The following is a 27705-nucleotide window of genomic DNA, read 5'->3' on the forward strand; positions in this document are numbered from 1 at the left end:
GGAGTTTGGCCTAGTGGTAGAGTGCTTGCCTAGCATGCACGAAGACCCGGGTTAAATTCCTCAATACCACATACATAGAAAAATAAAAGCCGGAAGTCGTGCTGAGGCTCAGTGGTAGAGCTCTAGACTTGAGAAAGTCCAAGGACAGTGCTCAGGCCCTGAGCTCAAAAGCCCAGGACTGGCAAAAAAATTAATTAAAAAAAAAAACAAGGGCCTGGAGTTTAGCCTAGTGGTAGAGTGCTTGCCTAGCATGCACAAGGACCCGGGTTCAATTCCTTGGTACCACATACACAGAAAAAAGCCAGAAGTGGTGCTGTGGCTCAAGTGGTAGAGCTCTAGCCTTGAGAAAGTCCAAGGACAGTGCTCAGGCCCTGAGTTCATGGCCCAGGACTGGGAGAAAAAAAAAAAAAAAAAAAACATGGAAAGGGCTAGAGGTGTGACTCGTGATCTATCAAGTGAAAGACCCTGAAGGGAATGCAAACCCTATACTATCCTGCTCATTCCTATCCCCTCCCTAGTAAGAAAAAAGTCCAGATTTTAGCCTTTTGAGTAAGAACTGCAGGTGTGAGCCACTAGTGCCCAACTATGCTTTTAATTAGTAGTAAAGTTAACATGTGAATTGTTTCTTTAAATTGACCAATTGGGGGTTGGGGATTTAGTTAGGCATAAGAGCACTTGCCTTAAGTGCAAGGCCGTGAGTTCAGTCCTCAGCTCTGGGGGACAAAAGGCAACTAAATTCCCAATTAAAGCTGTGAATGAGGGTCCGGGAGTTTGGCCTAGTGGTTAAAGTGCTTGCCTAGCATTCACGAAGAGCCGGGTTCAATTCCTTGGTACCACATACATAGAAAAAAGCCGAAGTGGTGCTGAGGCTCAAGTGGTAGAGCTCTAGCCTTGAGAAAGTCCAAGGACAGTGCTCAGGCCCTGAGTTCAAGCCCAGGACTGGCAAAAAAAAAAAAAAAAGAGTACCATCAAAGGGCTCCAGCAATCTGTAAGGAGACTGCAGTCTTAAGGAAATACACATATGAGAGTCAGCCTTGGTAGGTAGAAAGGAAATGTGTTCCAGAAGCTAAAACAACCCACTCTGATCTGGAGGAAGTTGCAAAAGTCTGGGTCTCCTATTTTTTCACTCTGTTTCTGCTGATTTCTACAATTTGTCAGTAAAGCCCTGTCCACCACTTTTTATTTTTTTTTTCCTGTCTCTTGGGGCTTGAACGTGGCCTGGGTGCTGTCCCTGAGCTGCTTCTGCTCAAAGCTAGTGTGCTATCACTTGAGCTGCTCAGCTTTTCTGAGTAGTTTATTGAAGATAGAGTCTCACAGACTCTGTGGCTCAAAGTGGTAGAGCACTAGCTTTGAGCAAAATAGCTCAGGGACAGCACCCAGGCTCTGAGTTCAGGTCCCATGACCAGCAACAAAAAACAGCTAGTGGCTTCTTTTAACACTGAATTGAACTGCAGTTAGGAGAACCAGCTCTACCCAAATCCATACTTGAATATTGGACATGTTAGGCTCCATACAAAAATACTTTTCAAACCTTTTGAAGTGCTATAAAACCCTTTTATCAAATGTTTTCTGATAAGTTTCCTATATAGCACATGAAATCAAGAGCTGTTTATATTTAGTGACAAGGATTTAGTCACCAGTGGTTTTCTTTATGACAAACATAAAGGACACAATAGAGTGTTGATAAAAGTCTGAAAGAATAATAAAAACATTTATTTTTCTCACCCAGGTCAAGAAAAAAAAGACAAATATAACCCCAAATATAGACTCATTTACTCAGTAACACAATTATTATTATTATTTTTTTGCTGGTCCTGGGGTTTGAACTCAGGGCCTGAGCACTGTCCTTGGGCTTTCTCAAGGCTAGTGCTCTACCACTCCAGCCACAGTACCACTTCTGGCTTTTTCTGTGTATGTGGAACCAATAAGTCGAACCCAGAGCTTCGTGCATCTAGGCAAGCACTCTACCACCAAGCCACTCTCCCAGCCCCTCTCCGCCTTTTCCCCACAATTCTTTTATTGTTTCAGTGCTAAGTTTTGATTTTTTTTTTCGTTCTTGCCAGTTATTGGGCTTGAACTCTGGGCCTGGATGTTGTCCTTGAGCTCTTCAGCTCAAGGTTACTGCCCTATCCCTAGAGCCATAGCCCCACTTCCCATTTTCTAGTCATTAATTGGAGATAATAGTCTCACATTCTTTGGTGCCCAGGCTGGCTTTGAACTATGATTCTCAGATCTCAGCCTCCTGAGTAGGATTACAGGTGTGAGTCACTGTGCCCAGCTTTGGTGTTAAGTTTTGAACCTAGCACCTTATACGTGCTATGCATATGTTCTACCAGCAAGCTATACACACCAGCCTACAAGTCTAGTATTGACTTAGGACTCTGACTTGTACCTTAGCTTTTAGCCCTAGACCCAGTGTTAGGCTCAGTGATTGATTCTGGTTTTCTGTTTCAAATTATCATTGGATTCCAGTGATCTGTTATTTCTCTGGAAAGCAACACTATTAGAAAAATTAAAAATATACTTCAAAATGGTGCTTTAGTGTTGGTTTTTTTTTTTTTTTTTTTTAAATAAGTTCGGTGGGTTTTCTTTTCTTTTCTTTTTGCCAGTCCTGGGCTTGGGCTCAGAGCCTGAGCACTGTCCCTGGATTTTCTCAAGGCTAGGGCTCTACCACTTGAACCACAGCACCACTTCTGGCTTTTTGCTACGTATGTGGTACTGAGGAATCGAACCCGGGTCTTTGAGCATGCTAGGCAAGCACTCTACCACTAGGCTAAACCCCCGACCCTAGTGCTGGTTTTTACCTAAACTCCACATTGCACTACCAAGAAAGTTAACAGGCCTTGAGAGAAAAAAAAAGAACGACCAAATACTTCAGAGAAAGGGCCTGAGCAGACTTTAACTGCAAAACTGAAAAAATGACAGAAGCCTGGTATTGGTGGCTAACACCTGTAATCCTAGCTATTCAGGAGGCTGAGATCTGAGGTTAGTAGTTCAAAGCCAGCCTAGGCAGGAAAGTCTGTGAGGCTCTTTATCTCCAATTAATTACTAGAGAAACTGGAAGTGGAGCTGTGGCTCAAAGTGGTACTGTGTTGGCCTTGAGCAAAAAGAGTTCAGGAATAACACCCAGGCCCTAAGTTCAAGCCCCATGACAGAGAAAAAAAAAAAAAAAAAGGACAAGAATTAGTTTCTTCCAGGTGGAGAACAGGAGTTCATAACGTTATGAGGAGATGCTCAATGGCTGTTTCATCAGCCAGATTTATTCCTCAGGGCCAAGCTTCAGCAGGTTATGACTGCTTCACTCTCCAGATAGGAAAGGAGTTAAAGTTTGAAGCCAGAATGGATGGCCACAATGCCCGAAGTTAGACTTTCATAAGTGACCTTCTGAAAACCTGCGTCTTCAATCATTTCCTTGAACTCTTCCTAAAACACAAGGAAAGATAGAGCAAGGATTTCAGCTTTAGGGCCTTTGTTTCATGCTATAGACATTGTTGTACCTGAGGTGGAAACTTCCGGATGCTCTCCACAAGGTACTGATAGGATTTCCAGTCTCCTGCAATGACCTCTCCCAGGACTGGGATGACCTGGAAACTGTAGAGATCATAAAGCCTATATAAACAAAACAAAAAGGCAAAACATTAAGTTTAGAAACATGTCCTGGACTCATCCCCTGGTACAGCAGGGAGGGAGGGAGAGAGAAAGAGAGAGGGAGAGAGGGAGAGAGGGAGAGACCTTGTATTCTAGATTCTTTTCTCAGTGAAGAAAAAAGCCAAGGGTCAAAACTTACCCTGGTGCTGGTGGGTTATCCTTAGCTACTAAGGAAGCTGAAATCTAAGGATCACAATCCAGGCAGGAAAGTTCATGAAACTCTTAACTCCAATTAATCACCAGAAAATGGGAATGGTACTGTGGCTCAAAGTGGTAGAACAGTAGCCTTGAGTGAGAAAGCTCAAGGAGAGGGCACAGGCCCTGAGTTCAAGCCCCACAACTGACAAAAAAAAAAAAATAAATAAAAAAAAATAAAATAGGGGCCGGGAGTTTGGCTTAGTGGTAGAGTGCTTGCCTAGCATGCACGAAGACCGGGGTTCAATTCCTTGGTACTACATGCATAGAAAAAAGCTGGAAGTGGAGCTGAGGCTCAAGTGCTAGAGCTCTAACCTTGAGAAAGTCCAAGGACAGTGCTCAGGCCGAGCTAAAGCCCAAGACTAGCAAAAACTGCCCCCCAAAACCAAAACCAAAAAAACCTTTATGAGTCAAATATGGCCTCTAGTCAAAATGTTATCATTCAGAACTCAGTGACTTGGACATCCTAAGTTGGCACTGTCCTTTAGGATCTGTAGGACTCTGTCTTTTTAAAGTTCATGCTTAGCCAGGCCCTGGTGTTTCAGGCCTGTAATCCTAGCTACTCAGGAGTCTGAGATCAGAGGATCGAGGTTCAAAGCCAGCCCAGGCAGGAAAGTCCATGAGACTCATCTCCAATTAACCACCAGAAAACCAGAAGTGGTGTTGTGGCTCAAAGCGGTCTTGAGCTGAAGAATTCAGGGACAGCGCCCAGGCCCAGAGTCTAAGCCCCAGGACCAACAGATAATAAAATAAAATAATAAAAGTTCATGCTCATGGCATAGTTCTTTTTTACATATTTTAAGATGGGAACTGGAAGGCTAGAAAAGGAAGATAAAACTGTGTTGTTAGTGCTGACCTGGATACCAGGGGATTGTTCACTTGGCTAAACTCCAGACAAAGAAACCGCCCTCCTGGTTTCAGGACCCGATGGGCTTCCTGGAGTGCCTGTGAGAAACAAGGAAAATGGGACTCACTCCTCAGTAGACCTCCCCCAGTGCCATGAGGCAAGACAGCTTGACTTTCTGTGTGCATTCTATTATTTCCCATAAGCCTCTTGTGTATTTTCAACTGGGAAGCTGAAACAGCAGAAATAATCCAACATATTATATTATAGTCTGCTGACTGGGAGTTGATAGGTCAAATGAATACAGACTGGTAAATCTTCATAAGGGGCAAGTTTAGAATTGTGAATTAGAATCACAGTGAAGCCAGACACTGGTAGCTTTACAAAATACAAAATAAAATAAATAATCACAGTAGACCTCCTCTATGTATAACATGCTTTTTTGTGGTATTGAGGTTTGAACTCAGGGCCTTATGCTTGTCCAGTAGACCCTGCTCAGTTGTGCTTCTATCCCTGTGATTTGTTTGTTCAATTTCCTGACTAGAAAACCTGCCAATTTAAAGGAAGAAGTTCCTAAACAACAAAAAAAAGTCATTCTACTGAAGTGCTGAACCCAGAATGTTACATGAGCTGAATACACAGCCAGTCCTACCCGATCTATGTGTGTGACATTCCGGATCCCAAAGGCAATGGTGTAAATGTCAAATTTGTCATCATCAAAGGGTAGCTCTTCAGCGTCTCCTAAGATCCATGCAAGTCCTGGAAGACAAAATGATTTCTGTATCTGAATCTGAGAAGCTGTCTCCCTTGCATCCTGAGTTATCAAATGTGAGAAATTTGCATTCTTTATTGCATTTGGATGTGTGTTTGTAGCAGTCTAGGATGTGAGCAGTCCAGGCACCCAGAGTATAGCTAGACTCTGAGTGGAGGAACTCCTCTAGGACTGGACCCTCAAACCTGTGGAATATGATGCAGAGTCTGGATAGCACCAAGTAAAGTCAATTGCCAGGTGCACTCAAAGAACTGCATACTGCCTTCTCCATCAGATTCCTGACTAGTCTTCTCCAATGCCAAGAACATAGTAGCTGAGGTCTTTGCTGCTACTGCGCGACATACTCAGCCATATCCTCAATCAACACCAAGTTAGGCTGCCTGGGTTTGAATTCTACCTTCATCTCTTATTAGCTGGACATCTCTTTTTTGGGGAGGTGGGGGGTGGCAAGGAATGGAGTAAAAAAATCCTTCTCAGGCATATGATTCAATCACTCTGTCATTTCAGTCATGTCACCCAGCCAAATCAATCTCCCTATCTTAATCGATCTCTCCCTCGCCCCCTCTCTGCCCTCTCTAAAGAGTATATAGTACTAGGGACATGGTTGAAGTGGTAGAGTGCCTGTCTAGCAAGTGAGTTTCTGAGTTCAAACTTCAGAATTGGGGGAAAAAAATGGATGGGAATATGATAGAGTGTTTGCCTAGCATACAGGAAGCCTTAGGTTCAATTCCTCAGCACCACATACATAGAAAAAGCCAGAAGTGATGCTGTGGCTCAAGAGGTAGAGTGCTAGCCTTGAGAAAGCCCAAGGACAGTGCTCAGGCCCTGAGTTCAAGCCCAACGATTAGCAACAACAACAACAACAACAACAAAATACTAGGCAGCATTTAATAATCCCTCCTCAGATCCATGTGTCTTGTAGTCATGAGAGCAAGTGTGGACGGGACAACTGTAGAAATGGAATGCTATGGATCATCTTGGTATCGTTGTGCTCCATTCTTTGTGGCTGAGCATGTTGGTCAGTAGGAGTAAGAAAGCATGGTGCCTTTGTCTAAAAATGCTAGTGACTATCTGCCTTCTGCCTAGTGTTGATGGTTAACAAAAGAGTCTTTCATCTTGGGGCAAGTGGGCTGCAAAGTCTAGGCAGCTGCTCCTGGGGGCAGGAGGAGGAGGAGGAGGAAGGATTGGACTAAAACAACCACAGCCACTGTGGTGTTGAGGGAGCAGTAGGGGGAAGGCTGTGGACCCTGGGGGCTTTCTCTGTGGTAATCCTCTTGCTCTCACTCTAGTTTCCTGCAGTACCTTGCCAACTGAGAAGAGGGCAGAACAGCAGCCCTAAAAAGCTGGATCAACAGGGCACAAGTTCCAGTATCATTAATGAACTTGAAAAGATAGGGCGCTGCCAAAGGTAGCATTTACATTTGCATGCTAGAACAGAAATCATCTTGAGTGTGCAATGCGCCCCTAGAGTTCCTTACTTAGCTGATACCAAACAGAGTAGGGAAGTTTGAGGAGGAGAGAACAGATAAGGCAGCCAAATGCTGGTGGCTCCTGCCTGTAATGCTAGTTACTCAATAGGCTGAGATCTAAGGATCACAGTTCAAAGTCAGCCTGTGCAGGAAAAATCCAGGCGAGTCTTATCACCAATTAACCACCAGAAAACTTGAGCAAAAGAGTTCAGGGATAGTGCCTCGATCCCACATTCAAGCCCCACAACTAACAGAGAAAAAAAAAAAAGAAAGAAAGAATAGATCCTGTGTCAGCTGAACTCTCTGACAAAACATATTGATGTAGGCCCAGGAGTTTGGCCTAGTGGGAGAGTACTTGTCTAGCATGCATGAAGACCTGGGTTCGATTCCTTGGTACCACATACATAGAAAAAAGCCGGAATTGGTGCTGAGGCTCAAGCGGTAGAGCTCTAGCCTTGAGAAAGTCCAAGGACAGTGTTCAGGCCCTCAGCTCAATCCCAGGACTGGCAAAAACAAAAACCAAAAAAAACCCAACCATACTGATGTAGAAAAACAATGCAAAAGTTTCTGTTTGCTTTTGCCAGTCCTGGAGCTTGAACTCAGGGTCTTGGTACTGTCCCTGAGCTTCTTTTGCTCAAAGCTAACACTCTACTGACTGAGCCACAGCACCACTTCTGGTTTTTTCTGTTTATGTGATATTGAGGTATGGAACCCAGGGTTTCATGCATTCTAGGCAAGCACTCTAGCACTAAGCCACCTTCCCAGCCTTATGCAAAAGCTTTGCTGTGGTTTTCACGTTGTATAATAATGAAGGCAATCATTGATAGAAGGAAGGAGAAAGATTGGCTGTTAGGATTCCTGCCTAGGCCAGGTATGATGGATCATGCCTGTAAAATCCCAGTGTTCCAGTGGTTAAGGGATGAGGGTGGCAGGCTCAAGGCTAGCCTGGACTACATAGGCACACAGGGCTGTTGACCAAAACAAAATCAAACAAAAATAATGGTGCTCAGTGCTGTATCCGGGAGCTTCCAAGAATGAGACTGGCTTGCAAGAAAGCTGAAGCAGAGGCTAAAGTGCTAACAGGGGCTGTTAGCTAAGTACACCCTCTGGCTGAAGTTCTGTTCTTATAGGAGACGCGAGAAGCATGCTTGTGTTCTAAGGAAATTAAATTGCTTAGGGGCTGGGAGCATGGCCTGGTGGTAGAGTGCTTGCATGTGTGAAGCCCTGGGTTCAATTCCTCAGTACTACCTAAATAGAACAGGCCAGAAATGAGCTGTGGCTCAAGTGGTAGAGCACTAGCCTTGAGCAAAAGAAGCTCAAGGACAGTGACCAGGCCCTGAGTTCAAGACCAAGACTGGCAAAAAAAAAAAAAAAATCTGCTTAGTACTGGTAAGGGAATAGGTCATCCTGGAGCTGTTGGAAACTAAAACTATTTTTCTTTTTGAGACAGATTCTCAGCTGGTCTTGACCTCAAATCCTCCTGGCTCAGTCTCCAGGTGCAGGCATTGCACCCAGCAAAGTTCGATTTCAAGGTACAAGACCTGAGATCCAAACACTAAGCTCTAGTTTACGATCTGTTACTGAACAAAATCCTGTTTGGCCTTTGGTTACCTCTCCAGAGAAGGGTGAATCTGAAGCTTGATGATGTGGTAACTGTCTAGAGCTCTGAAAATGGAGTAGCAACATCTTAAGATCCTGCCTCAGACTCTCAGCTTTACTCAGGATCCACAGCCTCACTCATTGGATACAAGTGGTTCTATAATCCTAACCCTGGAGGATGCAACATGTACTGTAAGTCATAAATTTCTATATACTTATGTCATGATGTAGGCTCAAAATTTGTTTGAAACAGCAAACTAAACATGATGAAAAATCATCGCATGATAATAAACAATTATGCACCAACAATTACTTACTACTTAGCACTGTGTGGACAAGAAGGGACATGCCATGACATTCATAATCTGGGTAGGCTAGCACAACACGGATACATGAACAAAGTGTAAAAATGATCTAGGGAGATCACACAGGGGCTACTCACCCAGCACAACAAACAGGTTCTAAAGGATCTAATACCAATGTCATTACTGCTCAGTCACACAAATGACCTTCAACTCTTCCCTAACTGCAAGTTTCTAAAACCTGGAGTGCAAGGATTTCAACATTTGATATGACTCCCCCCCCCCACGCCATCTTATTTTATACACATACAAGTATTTTCCTGGTGTGTGCATTCCTAAGACTCACCAGTTTTGTAGCCCTGGTCCAAGGCTTTCCTCTTCCCAACCTTCAGCATCTCCCTGTTGATGTCACAAACCATGACATGGGAACCACCCAAGGAATCCTCTTCATTTTGGTACCTTTTGGCAATTTCTTCCCAGGATAAATTTTGCTGGGCCCTTAATTGTCTCTTCTGCTTTCTCTGATGTTGTGCCTGAACATAATTAAGGAACCGGAATGCAATGTCACCTGTGGGGAAGAAAGATACAAACCAAAACCAAACATCCAGGCTGGGAATATGGATTTGTGATAGAGTGCTTGCCTAGCATGCATGAGGCACTGGATTTGATTCCTTGGTATCACATAAAAAATAAATAAAATTATATTAAAATAAAACAAAAATCCAGCATTTCCTAAAGCCCAGAGGAGTACCAAAGTATGATGAACATACCAATGATATATCTAGGTAGGAAGGTAGGTAGGTAGGTAGAGAGAGAGATTCTGCATTAATTTCAAAAGTAAGCTTTTCTTCTCTGTCTTTCTGAGATGGCATTTCACTATGTGGCTCAGGCTGGACTTGAACTCATGATACTCTTGCCTCAGCCCTTCCTTTTGCTGAGATTACAGGTATATCCATCACACATGGCTTAAAACAGTTTTTGTATTTTTTTTTCTTTCCTTTTTTGCCAGTCCTGGGACTTGAACTCAGACCCTGAGCACTGTCCTTGGGCTTTCTTTTTTTTTTTTTTTTTTGCCAGTCCTGGGCTTGAGCTCAGGGCCTGAGCACTGTCCTTGGACTTTCTCAAGGCTAGAGCTCTACCACTTGAGCCTCAGCACCACTTCTGGCTTTTTTCTATGTATGTGGTACCAAGGAATTGAACCCGGGTCTTCGTGCATGCTAGGCAAGCACTTTAACCACTAGGCCAAACTCCCAGCCCCTCCTTGGGCTTTCTTAAGGCTAGAGCTCTACCACTTGAGCCACAGCACCACTTCTGGTTTTTCCTGTGTATGTGGTGCTCAAGAATGGAAACCAGGGCTTCAAGCATGCTAGGAAAGCACTCTACCACTAGGCCAAACTCCTGGTCCTGTGTTGTTGATTTTTCTGGTTGTATTGAGGTTTGAACTCAGGACCTATGCTCTCTACATAAACATTTTGCCACTCTATTATTGATATATCCCCAGTTCTGGTCTTTGTAAATATTAGAAAAGTGAAAAGCACAAAACTGGTTTGTTGTTATTGTTTTTTTTTTCTTTGCTAAGGATTTAATCCAGGGCCTTTGAAATACTAGGCTCTGCCTCTTGAGCCACACCCCAGTTCACAAAGTTACTTACATTTTCTGTGCCAGGCTGGGACTTGAACTCAAGACGTTGGCTTTTTTTGCTCAAGGATGTCCCTCTACCACTTAAGTTATACCTCCACTTCTACCTGTTTGGTAGTTTCTTGGAATTAAGAATCTCATGGACTTGAGCTGGGAGCATAGCGTAGAGTGCTCACCTAGCATGCACGAAGCCCTGGGTTTGATTCTTCAGTACCACATAAACTGAAAAAGCCAGAAATCGTGCTGTTGCTCAAGTGACAGAGTGCTATCCTTGAGCAAAAAGGACAGTGCCCAGACCCTGAGTTCAAGCCCAACAACTGGGGAAAAAAAAAAAAAGAAAAAAAGAAAAGAATCTTATGGACTTTTCCATCCAAGCAAGCATCGTTATCCTAGGTCTTGGACTCCTGAGTAGCTCGGACTATGGGTATCACCAATGCTGCCTCTTTTTTAGTGTGAGCCCTGGGACTTGAACTTAGGACCTGGGTACTGACTTTGAGCTTTTTTTTTTTGTGCAAGGCTAATGCTCTATTAACTTGGACGACAGTTCTGCTTCCAGTGTTTTTGAGGGGAAAGGGGATACTTTACTGGACTTTTCTGAGTCTCCTGGACTTTTCTGCTTAGGCTGTCTTTGAACTGTGATCCTAAGATCTTAGCCTCCAAAGGATGACATGTGTGAGCCACTGGCACCCAGCTCAAAGCTGCTTTTGATTGATATTTTCTATACCTTCCTTTAAAGTATCCTGTTTTTTTTGTTTTTTTTTTTTTTGCCTGGTTTGAGCACTGCCTTGGACTTTCTCAAGGCTAGAGCTCTATCACTTGAGCCTCAGCACCACTTCTGGTTTTTTGTTATGTATGTGAGGTACCAAGGAATCAAACCCAGGTCTTCGTGCGTGCTAGGCAAGCACTCTACCACTAGGCCAAACTCCCGGCCCTAAAGTATCCTGGTTTTTATAATGATCTACTAATGGTATATCAACTAACATATTCCAATAAGAGACAGTATTTTCTGTAGAAGATGCTCCATGGTACCCAAGGACCCCAAATTTGATATTACCTGTGCCTCCAGCCACATCGAGCAGTTGGGTCCCAGGCAGTGGGTGCATCCTCGAGAGCAGCAAATCCTTCCACATGCGATGGATGCCAATGCTCATCATATCATTCATCACATCATACTTCTTGGCCACACTTTCAAACACCTGATAGACTGCGAGAGCAGAAGGACAGAATGGTGACTGGCAGGGAAAAGAGAAAGCCTTTCCCACCAGAAAACTGCCTGTCTTTGCACGGTAAAGGTGCAAGTATGCCAGAACACCTCGTATCTAAATCTACATTTTATCATTATCTTTTTGTTTCTTGTCCTAGACCTGACTCAAACTCACTATTTGTGATATTTTTGCTCATTGGCTGGTGCTCTATCACCTGGGCCAGGCCTCCAGTCCCTTTTTTGGTCAGTCGTGGGGCTTGAACTCTGGGCCTGGGCACTGTTCCTGAGCTCTTCAGCTCAAGGCTACTGCCCTACACCTTGAGCCACAACATCACTTCCGGCTTTCTATTGGTTAATTGGAGATAAGAGTCTCACAGTCTTTAGTGCGTGCGGACTGGACTGGCTTTGAACCTTGATCCTCAAATCTCAGCCTCCAGAGTAACTAGGATTACAGGCATGAGCCACCATACCTGGCCCTCATTATCTTTTTATAGTCTTAAAGTACTTCATGTAAGACAAAATTTTTTTGTCAGCATTGGGGCTTGAATTCAGGGCCTGGGATCCAGCTCTGGAATATGGTCTTCAGATCTCAGCCTCCTGAGTAGCTAGGGTTACAGGTATGAGCCACTAACATTTAGCTTTTTGACATGTTTGGAGACAGAGTCTTACTATGTAGTTTAGGCTGGCCTTGACCTCATGATCCTCTTACCTAGCCTCCTGAGTGCTGGTATTATAGGGCTTTGCCATATCTTTTTTTATTTTGATCATTCTTACCCCTGACATGACCTGCTTAAAGTCAGCTGAAAGTGTATTCTTCTAATAAACTTTCTTATTACTTTCATCACTTTTCTCATCTTGCCTAAATTCTCTCACTGAACGTCAAAGTCCAAAGTGGATAGCAATGCTGCCTTTACGGTAATATTTTTGGTACCATGACTCAGATATTCAGATCCTTTCTAAAGTGCAACTTGGATCTAATCCATTGTTTCTGTAGGAGGTAAGAACTGTTCTTCCTGCTCTGTCAGGAAGTTCAATTCTGCAAGCACTTTTCTACTATTTGAACTCTGGCTGCGCTCTCTCTTTCTTCAGTCATGGGGCCTGAACTCAGGGCCTCAGTACTGTCCCTGAGTTCTTTCAGTCAAGGCTAGCACTCTTACCACTTTGAGCCACAGCTCCACTTCCATCTGGCTGCTTTCTTTCTCTACTCTCCTCTATCCAAGACAATTTTGGGGGGAGGGTGGCAGTCATGGGGCTTGAACTCAGGGTGTGGGGGTTGTTCTTGATACTCTTTTTCTTTACCACTTGAACCACTGCACCACTTTTGGCTTTTTCTGAGTAGTTTATTAGAGAGCAATCTCATGGACTTTCCTGCCGAGGCTGGCTTTGAACCATGATCCTCAGATTTCAGCCTCCCAAGTAGCTAGAATTACAGTGGTGAGCCTCCAGTACCTGGCCTCCAAAACAAACTTTTGTAATTGTGCTTGTTATGAATGTATTTAGGACTTTGAGCATACTAAGCTATGTTCTACCAAGGTTCACTAAGTCGTTTTTTTGTTTGTTTTTGCCAATCCTGGGGCTTTAACTCAGCACGTGGGCACTGTCCTAGAGTCTCTCTGTGCTCAAGGATAGTACTCTACCACTAAGTATATTCCCAGCTCTTTTTTTTTTTTTTGGGGGGGGGTGGGTTGGGTGGGTCATAGGGCTTGAACTCAGCCTGGGCGATGTCCCTGAGCTCTTCAGCTCAAGGCTACCACCCTACCCTTCAGCCAAGCCCACTTCCCACTTTCTAGAGGTTAATTGGAGATAAGAGTCTCAAGTCTTTTTGTGCCCAGGTTGGCTTTGAACCTTGATCCTCAGTTCTCAACCTCCTGAATAGCTAGGATTACAGGAGTGAGGCACTGTGCCCGGCTTGCCCTCAGTAAGTTTTAAAGGACAGGGGAGAACTACGATTTTCCCAGTGATTAAGATCATTTTTCATGATTTCCACTTGTGTGTTTATTTTTATGGTTCTGCCCTACTGTGAAAAGCCAAGTTAAGTCTTGGTTCCCAAGTTAGATTGCATATTTAACTCAGCACTAAGTCTCCTCTTTGTCACTGTGTGAAATGTTGAGTATACATTGTAAAGAACAATAGTTATTATACCTATTATTATGATTGGCATTATGTACTATAGTTTGAACTCTAGGTCTTCCACTTGCTAAGCAGGAACTATCACTTAAGTCTAGTCCTTTCACCACTGTTAAAAAAATATTGGGTAAAAACACATGCTTTGAGAACAACTCAAATGGATTCCAATCCCAGTTCTGACACTTAATAGCAAAACCTTGACTATAGTGACTCATATCATTGTTTCACGGTTGCTTCATCCATAAAATCAGGCTAATTACTTCTACCTACAGAGCACTATTTTTTAAAAAAATCAGAATTGATGGAAAGTGCTTCATATTTTTTAGAAGTTTAAGCCGGGTGTCAGTGGCTCACACCTGTAATCTGTCTTGTAATTTCAGGAGGCTGAGATCTGAGGATTGCAATTGGAAGCAAGCCTGGGCAAGAAAGTCAATGAGATTCTTAATCTCCAATTAACCACACACAAGCCGGAAGTGGCTCTGTGGCTCAGGTGGTAGGGTGTTAAGTCTTGAGCGAAAGAATTCAGGGGCACAGCTCAGACCCTGAGTTTTAAGCCCCAGGTCTGGCACAATAAATAAATAAGGGCCGGGAGTTTGGCCTGATGTTAAGAGTGCTTGCCTAGCATGCATGAAGACCCAGGTTCGATTCCTCGGTACTACCTACACAGAAAAGGCTGGCAGTGGTGCTGTGTCCCAAGGGCTAGGTCTCTAACCTTGAGAAAGCCCAAGGACAGTGCTCAGGCCCCTGAGTTCAAGGCTCAGGACTGGCAAAACAAATAAATAAATAAGTAAAAATTAGCTTTGGAAGTCCTTACAAGTCAGGACGACCCAGACACCTGTCCTGGAGCTCACAGGTGGGCCAATCCATCGGTGGTGGAGCAGAAGCTGGGTCCGGGACTGTCAGCCCCCCCCACCCTCCCGCTCTCTAACCCCTGTCACCTTTGCCCCCTTTCTCCTCCTCCGACACCGTCTCAAACCCGAAGTGCGTTTCCGTTGCTGGCTTCTCTTGAGACAAGGGCCGCGCACCTAGCAGGCCCCGGGGCCACGAACTCGGAAGGCCCGGGAGGCCGTAGCCCCGCGCCGCCCGCGGCCACCCATAGCGGCCGGAGAGCCGCAGAGCACAGCGGACGGAGGCCGCCATCTTGGCAGGCCCGCGGCACGACGGGAGAGGGCGCCGGTGACGTCATCAGGCCGGCGACGCCCGCTGATTGGAGCCACCGTTGGTCTCCACCTCCTGCTAGTTAAGGGCCAGTGTGGCTCGTGCCTGCGATCCCAGCTATGCCGGACCCTGTGCTCGGAGGATCCGGGTTCGAAGCCAGCCTAGGCAGTTAAAGTCGTAAGACTCTGCAGTTAACCACCAGAAAACCGGAAGGGGTGCGCAGAGATCAAAGCTCCATAACTGAGGGGTTGCTGGGGGGTGGGGGGGGAAGGAGTTGTGGATCAAATTTGTATTAACATCATTTTTATTTGGTTTTGTATTTTTTGAGATTCTGTCTTGCTATGCAGTTCAGGATGGCTTTGAACTCTTACTGGAACTCAGGATTCTTCTGACTCAGGCTCCCAAAGATTTGAATCAGAAATTTATTGTGTATTTCTTCCACACCTTAAGCTACTACTAACTTTCTTCCTTCTTCTCATAGATGAGGAAAAATGAGCTACTTTTCATTTTCTTTTCTTTTCTTTTTCCTTTTTTTTTTTTTCTGCCATTCCCAGAGCTTGAACTCAGGGTCTGAACCTTGTCTTTGGTCCTTCTCAAGGCTAGAGCTCTACCACTTGAGCCACAGCACCACTTCTGGCTTTTTCTATGTGTGTGGTACTAAGGAATGGAAATCAGGTCTTCAGTGATGATAGGCAAGCATTCTACCACTAGGCCTAACTCCTGGCCCCAGATACTTTTGTTTATGAGTTTTATTTTGTTTATTTTACCTCTCTAATTTTACCCCTTTTCCTTCAAATGACATAATTTCATTCTGTTTCTCTCTCTGTCTTTCCTTTTTTTTTTTGGGGGGGGGGGGTCTGTCATGAGGCTTGAACTCTGGGCCTAGATGCTGTCCCTGAGCTCTTCAGCTCCAGGCTACCACTTTATCCCTGTGCCTGGGCATTGTCCCTGAACTCTTCAACTCAAGGCTACTGCCCTGTCCCTGGAGCCCCAGCCCCACTTCCTGTTTTCTAGTGATTAACTGGAGATAAGCATCTCACAGACTTTAGTGCCTGGACTGGCTTCTAATTGCCATCCTCAGATCTCAGCCTCCTGAGTAGCTAGGATTACAGGCATGTGCTTCTCTTTGCTTGTCTATCTTCATTTGTTTATTGTTTTATTTATTTATTGTCAGTCCTGAGGCTTGAACTTGGGATCTGAGCACTGTCTCTGAGCCACTCTGTGCTCAAGGCTAGTGTTGTACAACTTGAGCAAGAGTGCCACTTATGACATTTTCTGTTTATGTGGCACTATGGAATCAAACCCAAGATTTCATGCATGCTAGGCAAGCACTCTACCACTAAGCCACCTTTCCAGCCCTGGATACCATCCTTGAGAAACATATGCCAGACTACATTGAAAAATAATCAACAACCATAACCACAACAAGACTCCTTTAGCCTATTTTATGAACCTTTATGAAGTCAGAAATGCAAACGAAAACTCAGGTATCCATTTAACAAGCCAGAATCAAATACCAGACATACTTTGTCTCCTGCTGTTACATTTGTAGCTCTGTCATGAATGTTTTACTTCAACCCAAGATTTTAGTCTTTTGTAATGGAAAGGATAATGAGACCATCTTTGCAAAAAGAGAGGATGGAAGTTATTCTGGTTTGATTTGCTTCCTCTGTTTCTGCTTGAATTCTCTTTTTAAATGCATATTTCTGTAAATATTTCACAAAGAGAAAGTGCCAAGGATCTTAAGGAACTATTTTGAACTGAAAAGTCTCTTTTGGTTTTATATAGCCCAACAGATGGACTTCTACTACACTGGAATTTCTCTTTTTCTCTCTTTTAGTTTTATAAATGACAAGAAGAAGAAATGATTCATTCATAAGTTCAGAATTTTTTTTTTTTGTCGGTGGTTGGGCTTGAACTGTGGGCTTGGGCTCTGTCTCTAAGCCCTTCAGCTTAAGGCTAGCAATCCACCACCTGAGACATAGCCCCACTTCTGGTTTTCTGATGGTTAACTGGAGATAAAAGTTTTATGGACTTTACTGCTCAGGTTGGCTTTGAACCAAGATCCTCAGATCTCAGCCTCCTAGGTAGCTAGGGTTATAGGCATGAGCCACTGGCACCGATGAGTTTCTTTCTTGAGCGTATACACCTGTAGTCTTACTGAATGTGAATATCTACAATCCTGTGTAATTTATCATGTACCAGTGTATTTTTGATATAATTTCCATAGAGGGAATATAGGCTTTTTGTCTCTCTGAGCTTGGCTTACCTCACTTAACATGATTTGCTCTAATTCCATCAATTTTCCTGAAAATGGGTTGTCATTCATTTTTAAGTGACTGCTAAAATTCCACTCATGCTCTGGGGATTATGGCTGCTTGTTTGAAGGAAGAGACCCTAGGTTTGATCTTCAGCTTAAAAAAAAAAGTAGAAAAAACAAAAGTGATGATAAATGCATTAACACTATTATTCATAATGAGGGAATAACAGACAGAAACCTGTTAATACTAGAATAAGAGCCATAAACTAAAGATGTTCCACAACTATTCCAAAATTTGCTTGCTTTATTATGAATATGTGTTACTATTGTGTATTAGCGTGCTTACAAAATAAAACCAAACCAAGCAACCCACCCAACTCTGGCCTCGATAGGAACTACAGGATCCATAAGCCTATGCGCTCCACCAGTGAAAAGGACCCGGATTATAGGAAAACTACGTTTCCCAGAATGCACCGGTCCGACTCGCCACTCTATAAATAGTCCATCCGGGTTCTTTGAGATGCTGTTTGGCGACTCGTCGCCATTCCCGGAGCAGCTCGGCCTCGGCCTAGAGGCGAGTGTCGGTCGCTGTGTCGGAGACACTCGTCCCGACATCGAGACAACCAGCCCTCTCTCCTGCCCCGCGGCGGGAGAGCGTGTCCGGCCGGCCGGCGGGGCTCGCGCACCCTCCCTCGCCTCCCCTCCCCGTAGCCTCCGCCCCGCCAGGCCCGGCCCGGACCTCCGAGCCCCGGCCTCCTCCTCCGTCTCGGTCACCTCCGCCGCCGCCGGGCTCCGCAGCCCCGCCTTTCGCTTCTCTTCCCATTTTGAGAAGCCAAGGAAGGAAACAGGGAAAAATGTCGCCATGAAGGCCGAGAACCGCTGCCGCCGCCGACCCCCGCCGGCCCTGAACGCCATGAGCCTGGGTCCCCGCCGCGCCCGTTCCGCTCCGACCGCCGCCGCCGCCGAGGCCCCCGTTGATGCCGCAGAGCTCCCCCAACGCCGCCGCCACCGCTTCCGACATGGACAAGAACAGCGGCTCCAACAGCTCCTCCGCCTCTTCGGGCAGCAGCAAAGGGCAACAGCCGCCCCGCTCCGCCTCGGCTGGGCCGGCTGGCGAGTCTAAACCCAAGAGCGGTAAGAGCCAGCCCGAGGGCAGTGGGTCACCCGGGGACAAGCCACGCTTTCTATGATTTTCACCACCCCCCCTTCTCCAGCGCTCGTCATTTATTTACAGTGAATCAGCACCGATCGGGCTGCGTGGTTTACTCGGATCCTTGCATTCTTACTCGCCATAGCTGGTGAGATAGGTGCGATTCTCTCTCCATTTTACAGATAGGGAAACTGAGGTCCCCCAGGTCGTATGCGCCTTTCATCAGGCCTTAAGACCCCGCTTTGTCTCGTCTCTTCGGTTCACTCTAAAACACGACTGGCATTTGTTCAGTCCTTTAATATACTCGGAGTTCGTATTGGGTGGAGGACAGGACCCAAGTTTCAACAAGAGAGGGTGGGGCCCCAATGGCTTTTCAGACAGTCGTCTTTTTATTTACTCTGGCCTCAGATCTGTACTCTGTCGCTGAGGACTCTTCTTTGAATGACTTCCTTCTGTCTGATGATAAGGATTCAGTCTTGGGTACAGGCCTTGAGTGAGTGGCTGGATTTCTTAATCTGTAGATGGGTAGCTGATAGAATATTGAGTGGACTAAGAGCTCAGAAGAGTTCTAGATTGCTATTAGGTACCAAGAATGCCTTTTTTTTTGTTCGTGTAGGTGTACTTGGCTGCAGTTCATGCCCTTTAAGCAGCAAGATTTTGGTCACTTCTGTGGTCCTGCTTCTCAGTCTTTCTTTTGTCATGAAGATAATTTCAACAGCTGCTATTTACTTAGGGTTTATCCTGGCTTTTATCTGTAATTAGTACCCCATTTGTTAGCCTGTCTAGCAAGGTAATACTTGTGCCTTTTTAAAGAAGGCACAAGTTGAGAGGGGAGGATGTTTGGAAACAGGTAGAATCTAGAGTCCACCATTCTCAATCTTATTTCAAAGCTTGTGTACTAAACTCTGCTCTTCTTTTGTATTTTCTTTATGTTACAGTAATTGGAAGATATTACCTGTGAGCTAGAGGATGTATGCAGATAGGGGGCTATTTGGAATCCTTAAATTTAGAGATTCAGTTGTTTAAAGGCTAATTTTAAAACAAACTATAAGATGTACTGCCCTTTTTAGAGAAATCCGTTGGCTATGACAAACTTGTTTATACCTGATGTATTTTTTTTTTTTTTGCCAGTCCTGGGCTTGAGCTCAGGGCCTGAGCACTGTCCTTGGACTTTCTGAAGGCTAGAGCTCTACCACTTGAGCCTCAGCACCACTTCTGGCTTTTTTTCTATGTATGTGGTACCGAGGAATCGAACCCGGGTCTTCATGCATGCTAGGCAAGCACTTTAACCACTAGGCCAAACTCCCGGCTCCTATACCTGATGTATTTAAAGACATGTAGACATTGCTTATGGAACTCAGGTGGAGACCAATTTTCTCCATGATAATGCTTAAATTCAGCAGGGATTCATGTGAATTCTCAGGCTAGCTTAGGAAATTTATAGATTATTTTGGAATTTTTTTACTTGTGTAGCCATATTGTAGATAGCTTTAAATAAAAGGTAGATAACCAGTTCTCTTGGCCAGTGGTAGATTTGGCTTAGAGTAGTCTGAATATTTTCTTAAAGTAAAATTGATAACTTCACTTTTGTAGATAAATTGGTTCTCCAACTGTCTGAATAATTTTTACATATTTTAAAGTAACTTTTTATTATAAAGGTGGTATGTAGAGGAGTTATTGTTTATAAGTCAGTTAATGAGTAGATTCTTTTCTTTTGAACTATGTCATCCCTTCCATTGTTCTCTCAGTTTTTTCCTTCAGTTTCTACCCACAAGTTGTGAAATTCATAGTGTCTAGTGGGTACCACTGCTGCATTTATTTTTTGGTGGCAGTAGTAGGGCTTGACCTCAGGACCTCACTTTCTCACTTGGCTCCGCCTCTTACCCCCAAGGCTAGTGCTCTGCTACTTGAGCCAAATTTTACTTCCAGTTTATTGGTGGGTAATTGGAAATAGGAGTCATAGGCTTTTCTGCCTTGGCTGTCTTTGAACTCAGGGACTGGGCACTGTCCCTGAGCTTTTTAGCTCTACCACTAGTGCTCTACCACTTTGAGCCATATTTCCACTTACAGTTTTGAGTGGCTAATTGGAAGTAGGAGTCTCATGAACTTTTCTGCCCAGGCTGGGTTTGAACCATGATCCTCAGATTTCAGTTTCCTAATAAATAGGATTATAGGCATAAACCACCAGCACCTGGCTTTCAACTGAATTTTTTTTTTTTTTGCCCATCCTGGGGCTTGAACTCAGGGCCTGAGCACTGTCCTTGGACACTTTTTTTTGCTCAGAAATAGTGCTCTGCCACTTGAGCCATAGTACCACTTCTGGCTTTATGTATGTAGTACCAAGGAATGGAACCCAGTGCTTTGTGCATGCTAGGCAAGCACTCTTATCACTAGGCTACTCTCCCAACCTTCACCTGAATTCTCTGTTTTTTTTTACCAGTCCTGGGGCTTGAACTCAGGGCCTGGGCACTGTCTTTGAGCTTTCTCAAGGCTAGTGCTCTACCGCTTGAGCTACAGTACCACTTCTGACTTTGTATGTGGTACCAAGGAATCGAACCCAGGGCTTTGTGTATGCTAGGCAAGCACTATACCATTAGGCTATGCACTTGGCCCCCCTCCCCCTTCTCCCCTCCCTGTTCTCCCCTCCCTCTGCCCCTCCTCCTCCTTATGGTACTAGGGTTTGAACACAGGGCCTTCAGGGCCTTACACTTGCTAGGCAGACTTGCTACCGCATTACCATTGAGCCACTTACCCAGCCTTTTTTTTTTTTTTTAAAGATAGGCTTTCATTTCCTGCCTGGTCACTCTCTCCTGGGTTGCAGTCTGCGTATTTCAGGTTTTCCCAGTTAGCTAGGATAACAGGCACCTACCACTGTGTCCACGAGGTGGTTGAGTTGGGGGTCTCAGGAACTTTTCTGCCTGCACTGCCCTCAAACTGTAATCCTCCCAGTCTGTTTCCCAAGTAGCTAGAAACAGTCATGAGCTGCTGGTGCCAGGCTCCAGGGTTCTTTAGGCCACTAACCTACTTAGTCATGAGTCAGCTACAATAAATACCTTGTTTATTCCTTAGTGAGCAAGAGGTGAAAGCTTGTGACAAACCAAGTAAGACAACAGCAAAAAGCTGAGGGTTGGAGGCATTTTTACTCCTATCTTTGACTTTAAATGTGTTGTGAATGGAACTAATTACCCACTAGTGTGGCACCAAGAACTGTAGTTTGACCAACACCAGTAATTGTCCTTGTTAACATTTCAAACAGTTGTATTAGTTCCCTTCATTCTGAGTTTAAAAAAAAAAAAAAAATATATATATATATATATATAGTTAAACAATTGAAAACTTCAGAGGAGGGGAAAATTCATGGAAAGGATATTTTGTTAGGTTTAATGAAATACACAAGTATGTCTAGGAATGTGGGCTAATGGTAGAGTGCTTGCCTAGCATGCATGAAGCTCTGGATTCGATTCCTCAGTACCACATAAATAGAAAAAGTTTGAAGTGGTGTTTTGGCTCAAGTGGTAGAGTGATAGCCTTGAGCAAAAGAAACTCGGACTGAGCTATTTAGGCCCCAAGTTCAAATCCTGAGATTGACCAAAAAAAATAGGTGTGTGTCTTTGAGCTTTTGTGTGGTGTTATTTGTTGCTTGGTAGTGTTTTGTTTGCCCTTGCTGGTGCTTGCTTTTATGGCTTTTGCTGTGTGTATTCCCTTAGTGAAAAAAGATGTTTGTATTTAATACTTTACCAATTGTTTATGAGCAGCTTACAATTAGAAACAAAAGTCAGAATATGTAGAGATGAAAAAAAAAAAAAAGGGAAACTCTACATACTGGCTTTTTATTTTTATTTACTTATTTTTTGTTGTGGGACTTGAACTCTACGTCTAGGTACTGTCTCTGAGTTCTTCAGCTTAAGGCTACTGCCCTCCCTCTTTAGCCACAGCATCACTTCCAGTTTTCTGATGGTTAATTGGAGATAAGAGTCTGGCCTTGAACCTTGATCTTGAACCTTGATCCTCAGATCTCAGCCTCCTGAGTAGCTAGAATTACAGGCATGAGCCACTTAGCCTGGCTTCATACTGGCTTATTTTGGTGGTCATGGGGCTTGAACTCTGGCGTGGGCGCTGTCCCTGAGCTCTTCAGTTCAAGGCTACCACCCTACCTCTGGGCCTGGGTACTGTCCCTGAGCTCTTCAGCTCAAGGCTACCGCCCTACTCTTGAGCCATAGCTCCACTTCCCGTTTTGTTGTGATTAATTGGAAATAAGAGTCTCACGTCTTATTTTTAAAGCTGATTTATAGAGTAGCAAATGTTGTCTTATGAACTTTGCAGCTGGTCAAAGTAGTTAGTACTTGAAGTTTCTGTGATTTGGGAAGTAGAGGCAGGAGGAGAGAGAGTTCAAGGGCAAAACCCTGCCTCAAAACAAGAACAAAACCAAAATGAGAAAATACTGTTAACCAACACCAGTGTTGCTACTGAAGATATTCAGGACCTCTGATAGAGTGACTTCCAAGTGTTTCCCATGAAACACTCAGGCTCTACACAACCCAATGAAAAATTTTCTCTACATTTCAAAAGCCAACTCCACATTTCATATGCTTGATTCTTTTGGAAATTGTTGAAAGGAACCCTGAAAAAAGGATCCCTTGAATTTGAGTCCTGAGTTGAAGGGAGAACAGGAAAGATAAGATGAAAAGATTTAGCTTGCCTTTTCTTGTGCTAAAGTAAAACAGTATGTTGCTAATTATTTAAATACTTAATTTTTCTTCTTTCCTTTCCTGCCTGAATGCAAAGGCAACCCCCCCCATTTCCATAAACTGTAAATTGTCACTTGCTTCTTAGCTATCCTTGATCAGATTTGAGTCTTAGTTTTTTTGGTTGGTTTTAGTTTGTCCTTTATTTGAAATTTGACTACCAGCTTACTTACTAGTCCTTCTTTCCTTCCTTTCTTCACTTCTTTCTTTATTTCATTCATTTCTCTCTCTCTCTGTCTCTCTCTCTGTCTCTCTCTCTGTCTCTCTCTCTCTCTCTCTCTCTCTCTCTCTCTCTCTCTCTCTCTCTCTCTCTCTCTCTCTCTCTCTCTCTCTTGCCCTTCCTTCCTTCCTTCCTTCTTCTGTTGTAGGACTTGAACCCTGGGTCTGGATGCTATCCCTGAGCTCTTCAGCTCAAGTCTAGTGCTCTACCACTGGAGCCACAGGTCTACTTCCAGTTTTCTGGTGGTCAATTGGAGATAAGAGTCTCATGGACTTTCTCTTGCCTGGGCTGGCCTTGACTTGTGATCCTCAGAGATTTCAGCCTCTTGATAAAATTACAGGCTTGAGCCACCAGCGTCCAGCTTACCAGGATTTTCTTAACCTTTCAGTTTAGAGTGGCCATATCATAGTTTTCTTTTACTTTTTTTTTTGCTAATTACTTCATATATTTACAAAACTTTTTCTTTGTTCTTCTTACAGGCTTATTTTTCCATTAGAGCTGAGATTCAGTTTTCAAGCAATGGAATAATTCGTGTTCACTAACATAATCCAGCAGAGAGGTAGTGGGGAAGAATCACATTGAAAGAGCAGAGAAAGGAAAAAGAGGCAGGAGAGGCTAGGCAATTTGTAAGCAAACAGCGGCTCTTGGTTATCTTGGTGGTGAGTAGTACTGCTGTGGAGGTTAAGTAAGGTCTGGTATCATGCAGCAGTTATTTTGAGGCTGGTGGTATGAAGCACTCCTGACACTCTTCCCGTTGTTCTGGTATCAGAAGCTAGGTTACTAGGTAACCTGCTTTGAGGAATGACACTGCTGTAAATGGACCTGCAGGCTGTAATGGCTTTGGAAATTGAGGTGATTGAAAGTCTTCAGTAAAACCACTTAGAGAAGTTATGAATTTCAGGGTCTCTGGGCTGAAGTCCTTGGATTGTTAACATGACTTGGCAGGTTGGTGCCCACTGAATGCTCTTGGCAGGAATGATTTGTATTATTAATAGTAGGTTTTCTAGCCATAACAACTATGTGCCACCACTGTGATAAGCATTTTACAGACGGTAGTTCTCATCTGCTTACAATAAACCCACTTAGCAAGTAGTTAATGTAGGGCACATGCATCATTCCTGATACCACTTCTTTCATTCAGAATTACCGATTTTAGCTGGATTCAGTTTGTTGTCAGTTGATTGTGTAGCTTTACGTTGTCCCTCTGGAAGCGCTTGTCAACCATTCTGATAGTTAAGCAGCTCACTCATGATTATAGCATGAGTCAGCAAGAGAAACTTCTGACTGGTCTTCTGACCCTGGCTAGTGCCACCTGTCAGAACTAAAGCTAGAAATGTGTTGTCAGATAACTCAGCTGAAAAACTTAAGGCCTTTAATTTGGTACTGGGGGGAAAGAGACAAAATATGCTTGCTATTACTTGTCAGAGACCTTTACATTTAAGAGGTGTGAAACAATTAAGATCCTGGATTAAGTGTTTCCCATTTGTTGACTCTGAAAATCTTGAGTTGTAGCTTTGAGCCATTTAAATAATGATCTTAGCCATTTTGGGTTGTGTCTTTGGCACTACTTCTTGGCAGTTCTACGTATAAATCTCCTGAGGATTTAAAGATATATACTGGTGTTTTGGCTTAAAACTTCACCATATAACAGAACAACATAAGAAAAAAAATGGAGAAGTCAAAATAAAATACAGGAAGTGTTTCATTCTGGAACATGACCTTTTAAGTTTGTTTTCCAAAATCTAATGTTCCTATCACAGAAAGGACAAATTCTACTGTTGAGTTATTGACATGTATATTCTGGCAAATTGTCAACAAAACATCTCAAAAATAGCACTCTGAATTTTATCTTTTAAGTTCCAGGCTTTAGCTACCTATTGCCTGGGTTTAGAGATAAGAGCCAGTCTCTAACTTGAGAGCTCTGACTTCAAATTCTTAGGTAAATGGGAGAAAAGCATGGAGATTTTAAGACCTAAATTGTAAATCTTTATGTGGTCATTTGCTGGATTCTGATTTAGAAATGGGAAGTTCAGTGTCCTTCAAGGAGCAGTTCTGTAAGCATAATGAAAACTTCCTTACAGGTGTGGCAATATATAAGACAAAACAACTCTTGCTAGAGTGTCAATTTATTAGGCATTTTTAGTGTAGAATCTGACTTTACCTAAAGTCTGAGTAAACCAAGGAGTTAACATTTCTTGAGCAGGACAGACCTTTTGCTTCACAATTGTAGGATTAAAGCTACGGTCTTACCCATGCTAGGCAAGCATTTTGCACTGAGCTACAGTTCTTGATGATCTCCCTCTCTCCCCCTCCCTCCCCCCTCCCTCTCCCCCCTCTCTCTCCCCTTCTTTCCCCCTCTCTTTCCCCCCCTCTCTTTTTGGTCGGTCATGTGACTTGAACTCTGGGCCTGGGGGCACTGTCCCTGAGCTCTTCAGCTCAAGGCTACCATCCTATCTCTTGAGGCAAAGCGCCACTTCCAATTTTCTGATGGTTAATTGGAGATAAGAGTCTCACGGACTATAGTGCCTGGACTGGTTTTGAACTGCGATCCTCAGATCTCAGCCTCCTGTGTAGCTAGGATTACAAGCATGAGCTACTGCACCCAGCTTCTCTTTTTTGGTTGGTATATGACATTTTTTTTTTTTTTTTGGCTGGTCGTGGGTCTTGAACTTGGCCTGAGCACTATCCCTCAGCCTCTTGGTGCTCAAGGCTAGTGCTCTACCACTTTGAGCCACACACCACTTCTGGCTTTTTCTAAATAGTTTATTGGAGATAAGATTCTTCTACCTGGGCTGACTTTGGAACGTAATTCTCGGATCTCAGCCTCCTGAATAGCTCAGATTACAGGTGTGAGCCACTATATATATATATATATATATATATATATATATATATATATATATATATATGTATATATCTGCCCTTTGAACCCAGTCCTCTTCATCTCAGCCTCCTGATTGTAGGTTACAGGCATGAACCACCAGCATCTAGCAAAAATGCCTCTCTTGAAAGCTTCAGCTAAGAGTCAGATGTAGGATCAGCCTGTATAGTAAAGTTTGAGAAATACGTTTTGTTTTTATTTTTTGGCAGTGTTGGGAATTACGCTCACGGCTTTGTACATTCTAAGAATGTGTTCTATTCTTAGCATGATTTTCCTTTTCTTTTTCTTTTATTTATGTCTTGGGATTTTTCCTTTTCCCTTGTCCTTTCTTCTTCCTTTCTTTTTTTTTTCCCTCTCCTCTCACTCCCTTCTCCCCTCCCCTCTTCAAGGTCCATTTGGCATATGTTATTAACTGGTACTGATGTTGCTAAGAAAAATCTTACGTTTATTGAATTTTGAGTCCTGCCTGTGATTACCTTGTGAAAGCCAAATCAGATGATTTCTTATGCCTTATACAGTGGTCAGGCTAAATGTTCCTTACTCCTGCTCTGTAAAGACACTTGGAACTGAGAATCTGTGTGATTTAGTCTACAGTGTATTTGTCCTGAGACAGGGACTCAGGTTTTAGCATTTGAAACAAACAAAATACTACTACGAGTTGTTTTTCTCAGAGAGCTAAGTTCTGTTTGAAAGCTAGATTTCTTGGAGGTTATGGAAAGACCTATTTTACTTAACATAGTATTATTATTTTGCTAGAGGTGGAGAAAAATCGTGTGTGTGTGTGTATGCATGTGTGTATGTGTGTCTTTTTAACATGTTTCTGTTTTTTTGCTTTCAGATGGAAAGAACTCAAATGGATCCAAACGTTATAATCGCAAACGTGAACCTTCCTACCCCAAAAATGAAAATTTTAGCAACCAGTCCCGTCGCTCCAATTCACAGAAAAGCAAAACTTTTAATAAGATGCCTCCTCAAAGGGGCGGCGGCAGCAGCAAACTCTTTAGCTCTTCTTTTAATGGTGGAAGACGAGATGAGGTATGTAATTTGAGAATGTCCTTTGTACAGCATAAACAGAAAATATAAGATTTAAGGGCCGGGAGTTTGGCCTAGTGGTTAAAGTGCTTGCCTAGCATGCATGAAGACCCGGGTTCGATTCCTCGGTACCACATACATAGAAAAAAGCCGGAAGTGGTGCTGAGGCTCAAGTGGTAGAGCTCTAGCCTTGAGAAAGTCCAAGGACAGTGCTCAGGCCCTGAGCTCAAGCCCAGGACCGGCAAAAAAAAAAAAAAAAGATTTAATTTTTTAGTTTTCTTTTTTTGCCAGTCCTGGGCCTTGAACTCAGGCCCTGAGCACTGTCCTTGGGCTTTATCAAGGCATCATTTTTGGCTTTTTTTCTATGTATGTGGCACCGAACCTAGGTCTTCGTGTATGCTAGGCAAGCACTCTACCACTAAGCCAAAGTCTTGGCCCATAGATTTTTTTGGGGGGGGGGT

The 27705-nt window shown here is 43.7% G+C and overlaps 2 protein-coding genes across 2 annotated transcripts in view; one reads left to right on the plus strand and one right to left on the minus strand.

Moving 5' to 3' along the window:
• Window positions 1-1532: 1532 nt before the first annotated feature.
• Window positions 1533-14941, minus strand: Coq5 (coenzyme Q5, methyltransferase). The gene is made up of 7 exons (XM_090320269.1): window positions 14737-14941; window positions 11522-11671; window positions 9176-9397; window positions 5340-5446; window positions 4700-4788; window positions 3498-3609; window positions 1533-3423 (listed from the first exon to the last, which is right to left on the minus strand). Exons 1-7 carry the CDS (start codon window positions 14936-14938, stop codon window positions 3322-3324), a joined length of 984 nt encoding a protein of 327 aa, XP_090176395.1. The 5' UTR covers window positions 14939-14941; the 3' UTR covers window positions 1533-3321.
• Window positions 14942-18100: 3159 nt separating this feature from the next.
• The window catches only part of Rnf10 (ring finger protein 10), a 32452-nt gene continuing 22847 nt past the window's right edge, over window positions 18101-27705 (plus strand). Inside the window, exons 1-2 of the mRNA XM_090320271.1 lie at window positions 18101-18350; window positions 27051-27247. Of these exons, the coding sequence (XP_090176397.1) occupies window positions 18194-18350; window positions 27051-27247 (354 nt within the window). The 5' untranslated portion in view covers window positions 18101-18193. The remainder of the gene's footprint in view (window positions 18351-27050; window positions 27248-27705) is intronic.

This window comes from Megascapheus bottae, chromosome 28 (assembly GCF_031878675.1).
Source record: "Megascapheus bottae isolate mThoBot1 chromosome 28, mThoBot2.hap1, whole genome shotgun sequence".
Taxonomy (NCBI): domain Eukaryota; kingdom Metazoa; phylum Chordata; class Mammalia; order Rodentia; family Geomyidae; genus Megascapheus; species Megascapheus bottae.